The sequence below is a fragment of the Trichechus manatus genome, unplaced genomic scaffold (genome assembly GCF_000243295.1).
Source record: "Trichechus manatus latirostris isolate Lorelei unplaced genomic scaffold, TriManLat1.0 scaffold00042, whole genome shotgun sequence".
Classification (NCBI taxonomy): Eukaryota; Metazoa; Chordata; class Mammalia; order Sirenia; family Trichechidae; genus Trichechus; species Trichechus manatus.
The window spans coordinates 1,070,789-1,080,773 of NW_004443978.1; the positions used below are offsets into that span (position 1 = coordinate 1,070,789).

Below are 9,985 nucleotides of genomic sequence, written 5' to 3' on the forward strand. Positions count from 1 at the left end.
CGTGCCGCTCCTGGACGTCTCTGCCCCTGACCCTGTGCACGGGCGTGCCGCTCCTGGACGTCTCTGCCCCTGACCCTGTGCACGGGCGTGCCGCTCCTGGACGTCGCTGCCCCGACCCTGTGCACGGACGTGCCGCTCCTGGACGTCGCTGCCCCTGACCCTGTGCACGGACGTGCCGCTCCTGGACGTCGCTGCCCCTGACCCTGTGCACGGGAGTGTGGTGGAGTCAGGTGGGGACCCAGTATCTGATCTCAAACCCAGGATCAGAGTGACTGTGGCCTGAAAGGGAGGTAACTTGGAGTGGAATTGCCATGTAGCTTTTAATTTTAATCTTGGAGGTCAATGGAGAGATACTCAAGTTTGTCATGCATAAACTCGTTTGGTTTATTGCAAGGTAGTCATGGCAAGGCACATGGGTAAGACCACAGGCGTTTATTTAACAAGGACGAGAGAATCAGAATTAAAATTACAATTAAAACGTTTGTTCAGTGGTTACAGTCCTGATCTTTAGACTTCAGGCTTTTACGACAGGTCTTGGGAGGAAGGCTTGACCACGGCTTGAACTTGGTGGATGTCCCTTGTAGCTAGGGTATGAGGTTGGTGGCGGCAGGCAGAGTCTCTGCAAGCTCTTGATTTTTGGAGAGGGTCAGAGACTAAAGAGAGATTCTTTGCCTCTGCCTTTTCAGAGCATGAGCTGAATTCCAGGGCATACATGTGAATTTTTAACTTTGGCCTCACACGATAAGGGCTAGGTGATATCCTGTTTAACAAAGACTTGTTTGTCACCTTTTTTTCTTCAAGGTCAGAGATTAGGGGGTTGTTTACCACATTCTTCTGTTTATCAATTTCTAAAGTTAGAAATTTTCTAAATAACTTTCTAATGACTTATAGTCTCTAACAGGTTGTAAGTTTCTAATGATATAAGTTTTCTGGTTAGAGAGCATCACAGAAGTGTACATATATATTTCTGTATCTAACATCATATTATGAGTGAGTTGTACATATACAGTTCGAAAGCATTATAGTAAGCATAATAGTATTGAAAGCATTATAAAAAGATACATAATAGTGACTTACGTGATTTGAGAACATTATATAGGCATATATCATAGGAATAAAAGTTACATATTCACTCTCTTCTTCTTCCAAATTAAGTTTTAATTTTTAATAACAACTATTTATTACTAAATATATAATTATTAAATAAGTAAATAATGAATTATTTATGAACTGTCATTTTTATGAAGGATAAATTAATTGAGGTGAACTTTAAGGACAGACTCAATGGGGGGTCACAGGCAGCTTTTGGGGTGTCTCTGCAAGGAGAGAGGAAGTGGCTGTCCTGGGGGCCAGGGTGGGCTTGGTCACTGGTGCTGAGGGCTCACATGTCGGGTCTGGTGTCACATGGGCACGTGAGGGTTGACTGTGCATGACTCTCCTCAACTTCTCATTCAGTGGCCATGGTGGAAGTAATTGGCAAATCAGGAAGTCCCTGGGTGATACAAATGGTTAAGCATTCAACTACTAGCGGAAAGGTTGGTAGTTAGAACACACCCAGAGCAGGCCTGACAATCCGCTTCTGAAAAGTCACAGCCTTGAAAACCCTATGGAGCAGTTCTACTCTGCACACATGGGGTCACTATGGGTCGGAATCGACTCTAAGGCAACCAACAACAACCATCAGCAAGTGCCATAAATCAGGGCTTTTTCCCTGAGAAAACTGGTTGTTAGACATCTGCCAGGGCACTGCCGGGTCTCCGGGGCCTCCTGTTCTTCTCCTTAGTTTCCTGTTTCTCCTAACTGCTGCCAAGAGGCTGGAAAGCAAGGTGGACCAGGGCAGTTAAAGCGAGCTGTTGCACTGTCTGCATCCCAAGTGTCTGGGTCTGCTGTGTCTGCTGGAGCAAACCTTCCCTGTTCACTTTCCTCTGGGTGTTAATTTGGAGCCTTCCACGGGCTCACAGGAACGCCTGGGAAATAGAGTAACCCCGGCTTGCGTCTGGTCTGAAAGTTTCCCTGTGCTTTGTTGTTGCTGTTGTTGCCAAATGGACTTAACACAGAGCAATCTCAAGAGACCCAACCCATCACCTGGGGCGTGTGAAAGTGAGTGGGACCTGAGAAACATCCTGTGGCATTGTTTTAACCCTAGGGAAGTGTGAGAGTTTTAGAAAGTTAGAAATCTACATTCTTCAAATTCCACTGGGGACTGGACAGCATTTCTGTGACTGCCCCTGGGAGGCAAACACCTTTGTCCGCCAGTGGGTGAATGTTCTACCAATGGCCAGCTGGTTTTGGGCTGGGTTCTCTTGTTCACTTTTCTTCTGTCACCTTCTGCGGTAATTATAGCCCGCTCAGAGAACACCTGTAAATGGGCCTGGGGCTTTACGTTTGGTCCCCACAACCACTGTGGGTGGTGGGTCCCATGATGAGGAGGCAACCAAGACCTGGTGGGGAGTGTGGGGGCTGAGCGGGAACCATCTCTCCAGTCAGGCGTTGATCAATCAGCCTCCAGTGAGACACTGTCTGAGTGGCTGACTCGCAGAGTTCAGCACTTCCCACAGGGTCTAGCAAGCCCTCAAGAAAAAAAGGTTTAGTTTCTGTAAGAACTTGAGAAAGCTCACAGCTTTGGCGATCGGAAGTTTGCTGGCTGACTTGGTATCACCAGTGGCAATTCAGCTCTCGTCTCAGGCTGGGTCTGGGTCCTTGCTTGGCAGAGGGGTTTCAAGCATTTTTCCTGAGTGCGGCGACTGCTTTATATTCTCACTGCAGCTTCTCTTTGCTAAAGGCCAAGGTCACAAAATCAAATAATGACGTGAGGAATTTCATACTTGCTTTATGAACCCAGTCAGCCCAATTTCCTGGGTTTGTGATCTCTCAGTGATAGTAAGTAGCACACTGAGCAAAATTCCATCACTATTAAATCAGATTTAGTGGCTCCAGCAACGCCAGGGTCAGAGGAGTCTGTTAGGAGAGAATGGATTTTTGTCACAGGCTTGACTCCAAGCCGCTTCCATGTCCAGTGAAGCCCCCCATGCCCTGCCAGCACCAAGAAGGTGTTTGTCTTGCCATGTCCCCTTCCCTAAAGCTGATCCTTTCTTTCTCACCTCTTCCACCTTCGTGAATAAAATCCCAAATTCTAGACACTGCACTGATGGAAAGATGAGTCTCTTTTCTAGTTCTGTGCCTAACCTCCTGTCTGCCCCAGGCTTAGAGAGAGCAGTAACTGTGCTGATGAAACGGTTTGTGTCTGTCCATCTTCACAGCCACATGCCAACATGATTACCTAGTTTACCTCTTGTCCATGTGCCAGAGATGGAAGAGCCCCACTCCCATCTCTGGTGGGTTCTCTGGAAGTGCAGCAGCTGATGTTCCTTCTCTGCCGAGGGAGCAGGAGGCGGAGAGAAATCGAGTCATGGGCGAGCCTGAGGCAGTGCCCAACAGCATGTCCAAGGAGCGCGGTGTCGGTGCGGCTGTTGGCAAAGGAGTAGGTCATCTTCCAGAATCTTGGCCATCATCAAATGCCTGTGGAGTGGACAGGTGAGGCCCTGCCTGAGACATGGGGGCTGGCATTTCTACCTCCATGCCCTGACCCCACACTCCACCATCAGAGGTGCCAGTGTATCTGGGGCCTTCAGGAAAGCTAGTGGACCAGTTTCCCTGGATCTCCACCCAAGAACCCTGAGCAGAAGTGAGTGGCTGGGGCAGGCTGGTCGTGGGAACTCCTCTCTGCACCTCTCTCCCCCTTCTTCTCCCCCTAAATCTCCCTGCCCCTGTGCGGACTTAGAAAGTGTAGGGGAGAAGTGTGTGATGGAGACTGGGAATCTGCTCAAGAGGGACCTGGAGAGGCAGAGGGAGAGATGGGGGATGGGCAGGAAAGGAGGAAAAGGGCAGGGGGAGAGAGGGTCAGGGAGCGAGAAGGGGGGATGCAGGCGCAGAGGAAATAGGGAGACATAGGGAGGTCTGCGGTGTTCTTGGGGTCCAGCAAGGTGTGAAGACTCCTTCCTGCTGGTGATGGGGGCTCAGTCTTCTTGGGGCCTGGGAAAGCCAGTGCTCAGCCCCTGGCTGTTCCTCTGGTAGGAGCTGCTGCTTCATGGTGTACTGGGCTCTGTGGACTGGCTCTTGCTGTTAGGGCAGTGGTCACTCATCCCACTCCCTTGCTCTCATCCGATAGGCTGGGAATTTAGGAACTGCTTTCTGACAGCCTTGGCTACAGGGTTCCTATCTGGATTCCACAGTGAGAGCATCCTGCAGGAGGCCTGCAGGCGCAAGGGCCCACGGGCTTGGCCAGAGGCTCGGTCAGCAACTTTATGTGTATTTGGGGATGGAAGGGTGGGGATTAGTGAGCTCATCAACATGACTGAGCCACCTGTCAGGTATTAAAACATTAGAAAATTAATGTGCTCTTAGTTTACTTTATTAAGTATAGAGTTCAGGTCATGGGTCTGAACAGACACCACAGGGCTGGGAGAGTCCTTTTGGTCACCTGGGGTATCCAGAGAGAGTGACTGGGGTCATAGAGGTTTGAATTAGAGAGCCTGGGAGAGAAAAGGCTTCCAAGAGGATGTGGTGATGGTGGGGAGATTCAGGAATTGAATGACAAATGAGACTTATTCTGGGCAGCTTCAAAGGGCTGAGCTTGGACCAAGGAGTGGAACTTGAAGAGCTCAAATCTTGGTCCAATTTTAGGAAGACTGTTTCCCTATTAAAATGACAAAGGGGCAGCCTCATGGTGTGGTGACCTCTGGCACGGTAAATGTTCAAATGGAGGCTGGACAGCTGTGGGGAAGGAATGTGGGAGCGGGATTCTGCAGCCCCCAGGAAGGCTGCATTCTTTGGCCTTCAAGGATCTCACTGGCCTCAAGGTGTATTGCCAAGAGGCGGTGTGTCTCATATTTACCTTTTACGTAGAGTCCAGATCAAATTCTTTATCAGAAACCTCACCTCTGGGTGCAGCACCAAGATGTGGGACCCGCCAGACCCAGCTCCAGCTCATGCGGAAGGCCTCTTGGTCCTTCAGGGAACGTGAGCAGCATGTTGCAGCCTGCCTCAGCCTTATCTCTCCAGACCGTCCAGTGGCGCATGCTGGCTGCCCAGCCCTGCTGCCTTTATCTGCTGCGGGCAGGGGGCCGGATGACTTCTGTCCTGTGGGCTAAGTGTGGCATTCCTTTCGTCTCTGCAGCTTTGCTCTTTCTCTCCAAAGCCAACCATACTACCGTCCACCTTTCACGGTTGCCCTTGGTGTCTTGTTCTGCATTTTCCCAAGTCAGAGCTATGTTCCTTGAGGAGGGTACTTTCCGTCTTATTTCCTTTGTCTGTCACCAACGCCCTCATTCACCCTCACTCCCATAATGCCTACAACAGAGTTCTGAACATCTTCCGAATCCATCAAAGTGAGTTAGCCGATTTTAGTCATTTTAGAAAATAATGTCAAACAAATGTTTATGGCAGTTTCCATTTGATGCTAAAGACCGTGTCATAATGGGAAAGATAATGTCTTCTGAATGTTTAGCAGGGTCCCAGATGGGTCACACTTCTCAATACTTGCAACCGTTCTACAAGGTGAACAGCCCTGCTGTTTCTCAGATGATCACATGGAGGCTGAGAGAGGTAAGCTCCGTGTTTAAGTAGCTACCTCAGAGATCTAAGCCAGGTCTCTCTGTCTGGAAAGGCTATGTTCTTTCCTTGACTTCAGACTGTTGCCTTTGGTCCTCACCGAGGCTTAGGCCCTCAGAGCTGTGAAAAGGGAGCCTGACTGCAGACCTGACTTACTCCTCTGCAGTAGTGATGCTGCTGCTGCCTCTTCACACTCAGGCCATCCCAGCCTCCGCCCTTGGAGGAGTAGGAGTGTTTCTGGGCCTTGGATTCTGTGCAGTTTGGTGTTGGGGGCTGGGGTGCTCCTTCTTTCATCATAAACTTAAGCGAGCGGTGGGTGGGCGCTAAAGAATGGCACCTTTGTCCTCTTCCTGAAAGCTCTAAGGAGAAACGATGAAATCCAGCAGAAGTGGCGTGCTTGAGCCAGCCTGGGCATGAGACACCATGGGCCTGGCAGTGGGGCTTGTGATCTGGTTCATGATAGGTCTGCTCTGCAGAATGGCTGTGGGAAACAAAGACCCCCTTGAGGTCCCTGCCTGAGACTGGACATTCATTTTCATTCCGCTGTGGTTTCCTGGCTACCTCTTGTTGAGCTTCGCCTTTCTCGGGAGCCCTTTCCTTGGCAAGCCTTTGAACACACGGGAGTGTGCAAACAGTTGTCAGGGGTAGGGGGCGCTCCAACGAGGGTCTGCTTTGTGGCCCTGAGGAGGGCAGGTGCGTTCGTGCTGACCACCCACCCCAACCCAGTGGGAAGGGGCCTTGGTTTCCGCTCCTCTCATCTGTCCGCCTCTGTTAGGTCTTCTTTCATTGCAAATAACTATAAATTAAGAGCAAACTATGGAGGGCGAAAAAGGGAAAATGGTTGGATACTGCAATTGCAAAGTCCATCCTGATGCTGGTGTCAGGATCCCGTGCTGGAACAACTTTCGCGGGATTGGACTTGCTTGCTTCAGTCCCGTGGTTGCTTTTCTCCATTTTGTTGGGCTTCCTCCCCGTTTCCGCGGAGTTGTGTCTTGGACTCTGATTGGGCCGCGTTCAGCCACTTACAAGGGAGATGCGGTACTCTGATTGGTGGGCTGAACCTTGCTAACCTCAGGAGTGGAGAGGGGTCAGCCTGCCCACACCAGGTGGAGAGAGGGTTCCAGTGGGGGTGGGGCATCCCTGGAGAGGGCGGAGTGCCCCGAAGCAGCAGATGCCTAACTCGTCTCTGGTCCTGTAGCGGTCAGAGAATCACAGGGAGTGTTTGATGAAATACGGGTGTTTTCATTGCCCCCCACCCAGTCTCTGGGCTGCAGGGAGAGTGACTATCCTCAGTCACCTCCTCTGCAAACGTGGGGGCTGGTGTCCTGCTTGAGCACTGCCGCCTGGCAAGAGTTTTGCTTGGTTCCATTGGGCCTGTGCTGGGTCACAAAACTGGGCCCTTACTATTCCCCAATAAATGTCTTATGAAATGTTATCCTTTTGGGAGGTGAGGGGTTTCAGTAGTTTCAGTGATATGATAGTTTTGCTTTGGATACTTGTGGGTACTGATGAGGAGAAGCCCTGCTCTAAACCTCAACCATGAGTCAGTAAATCTCTTTCACTGTTGTTAGGTGCCATATAGTTGGTTCCAGCTCATAGCGACCATATGTACAACAGAACTGCCTGGTCCTGCACCAACCTCACAACGTTTGAGCCAATTATTGCAGCCACTGTGTCAGTCCATCCCGCTTAGGTTCTTTCTCTTTTTTGCTGACCTACTTTACCAAGCATGATGTACTTTTCTAGGGATTAGCTCCTTTTGATAACGTGTCTAAAGTAGGTGAGACAAAGTCTCACCATCCTTGCTTCTGAGGAGCATTCTGGCTGTACTTCTTCCAAGACAGATTTGTTTGTTCTTTTGACGTCCATGGTATAGTCTGTATTCTTCACCAACACCACAATTCAAAGGCATCAATTCTTCGTTGGTCTTCCTTATTCATTGTCCAGCTTTCACATGCATATGAGGGAAATGAAAATACCGTGGCTTGGGTCAGGCGTTGCCTTAGTCCTGAAAGTGACATCTTTGCTGTAACACTTTAAAGAGGTCTTTTGCAGCAGATTTGCCTAATGCAATACATCGTCTGATTTCCTGACTGCTGCTTCCATGGGTGTTGATTGTGGATCCAAGTAAAATGAAATCCTTGACTTCAGTCTTGTCTCCATTTATCATGATGTTGCTTATTGGTCCAAGTGTGAGGTCCGGTTGTGATTTTTGTTTTTTTTATGTTGAGGTGTAATCCATTATACCTCTGTGTCACTACCAGGCTAAAATGTTAAAATTATTTCTTTCTGGTGAAGAATTTTCTATGAAACAAGCATTCGAGTGCCTGCTGTGCGCCAGGCACTGGGCCTGGTGTACAGTATTTACAGTTTGCAGAATTATTCCACACCAAATTCTGTTCCTTGTCCCTCCCCCATCTCTGATGGCCATCTTTCTTGTCTGCCACAGGGAACTGCTGGAGACCACTTGCCGCCTGGCCAACACGCTGAAGAGGCATGAAGTTCGTCGAGGGGACCGTGTGGCCATCTACATGCCTGTGTCCCCACTGGCTGTGGCGGCGATGCTGGCCTGTGCCAGGATTGGTGCCGTCCACACCGTTGTCTTTGCTGGCTTCAGTGCAGAGTCCTTGGCTGGGAGGATCAATGATGGTGAGTACATGGGAGGGGAGGGAGTGGCTGGGAGTCCCCTAGTCCTTCTTCCTGGGGCTCGGCCACTGGGAACTCAGAGCACAGAAGACATTAATAAAAGTCACACAGACAAATGACAGATGGTACCAGGGACAGGCACATGGCTAGATGAGCACGTGTTCTATGAGCTGAGATCTGAGTGTACTGGGTTGAAATGGCAAAGAAGGGAGGGAAGAATGCTAGGTACAGGACCGCATAGGACAGGCTGAGGGGTGGGAGGAGCACGTGTGAGGGACCTGGGCAGAGTCGGGCGGGCGAGGCCACAGTGTAGGAGGCAAGAAGTGTGGAGGGTGAGATGAGGCTCAAGATGCATGGGAAGGGCGCACAGACAACAGCTGGAAGCCTTTCACTGAGAGTACCCATGGGGCGGTCCATCCAAGAGGCCTGGAGTCGGGGGATGGGGTTTCATGGTGTACCTTTAAGGCTTTCTGTCCACAGGTAGATCATACTGTCCTGGACAGTGTGGAGAACAGTAGCATCTCTCCTGCTTTTTCTGGTTGGGGAGGGCTGGGTGTCTGGCAGGTAGCCCATGTCCACCCCAGTGCCGATCCCTGCTCTAAAGAGATCCCAGAGAGTCTGCTGAGCTGGCTCCCCCAGGAGGGCGCCGTGTTCTGGGGGCCACTGGGAGTTCTTTGTGTGTCATAGAAGACTTGCTTATAGTTGGTGAAGAGAGCTGTAGGACTATGTTCTCAGGCCCTGCTGACCACCTCTTCGGAAAAGGTGGAAGCTTTTCCTCTGTGGTCTGGTCTCTTCATCTCCCTTCCTTCCAAGGGTTTGTGCTCCATCTCTTTTTCTCTGCAACACTTCTGTAGCACCTACCCTGTGCCAGGCCCTGGTCTAAGCACTCTGCAAAGGTTATCTCCTTGAATTTAACTAACTTAATCCTCATAAAAATTGAATGATGGTGCTCTTACTCTTCCCCTCCCCCCTTTTACTACTATATCCATTTTGAAGTGTACAATTGAGTGCATGGGAGAAGGGATCCACACTGCCCCATGACCCTCAGAGGATGCAAAGGGAGGGACAGGAGCTACCACGCTGCCCTGAGCTGATGGCCCAGGTGGGAGATGCCCCATCTCAGAGGAAGAGGTGTAGGCCGCAGGAAGGGGCCACAGGGAAGCACAGCCTCGGCAGTGAGGAGTACAGGATGAGGCCTAAGGTCCCCCCAGAAGGTCTCATGTTCCATCTACATTGATGGAGGTTGCCAGAGACAAGCAGATCCAGACTGTAACAGCTCCCATAGCCAGGCGAAGAAGCCTTCAGTTAACTAAGACAATAATGCATCCTGCATCCTCCTCTTCAGCCCAACTCCAGAGGGGCCAAGCTAGGAGAAAAGGGCCTGCAAATGCTCTCCCCTTCAGCTCCCCCTCAGCTCCAAGGGAGGGCAAGACACAGACCACACCTGCCCACAGGGGAGGGGATGCCCTTGTAATCTGATTTGAGAAGGGAGTTTTGAGCTTAGGAAGACTGTACTGGACTTTTAAATTTGTTCATTGTGGGAAATTTCAAACATATCCAAAAGTAGACGGATAGCATGATGAGCCCCCTGGTGCCCGGTGCCTGCTTCAACAATGATTAACTCATGGCTGAGCTTTACTCTGAGGTGAATCCCCAATCATTTCCTCTGTAAAGACTTCACTGCATATTTCTGAAAGATAGGACTCCTTTTTACACGTTAAAATATTAT

At 50.2% G+C, this 9,985-nt stretch overlaps 1 protein-coding gene across 5 annotated transcripts in view; it reads left to right on the forward strand.

The window, feature by feature from the left end:
- Positions 1–9,985, forward strand: part of ACSS1 (acyl-CoA synthetase short chain family member 1) — a 137,996-nt gene that overhangs the window by 27,348 nt on the left and 100,663 nt on the right. For all 5 annotated transcript variants that reach the window (XM_023731381.1, XM_023731379.1, XM_023731380.1 and 2 more), the window contains exon 3: positions 8,060–8,259. In XM_023731381.1, coding sequence (XP_023587149.1) covers positions 8,060–8,259 — 200 coding nt within the window. The remainder of the gene's footprint in view (positions 1–8,059; positions 8,260–9,985) is intronic.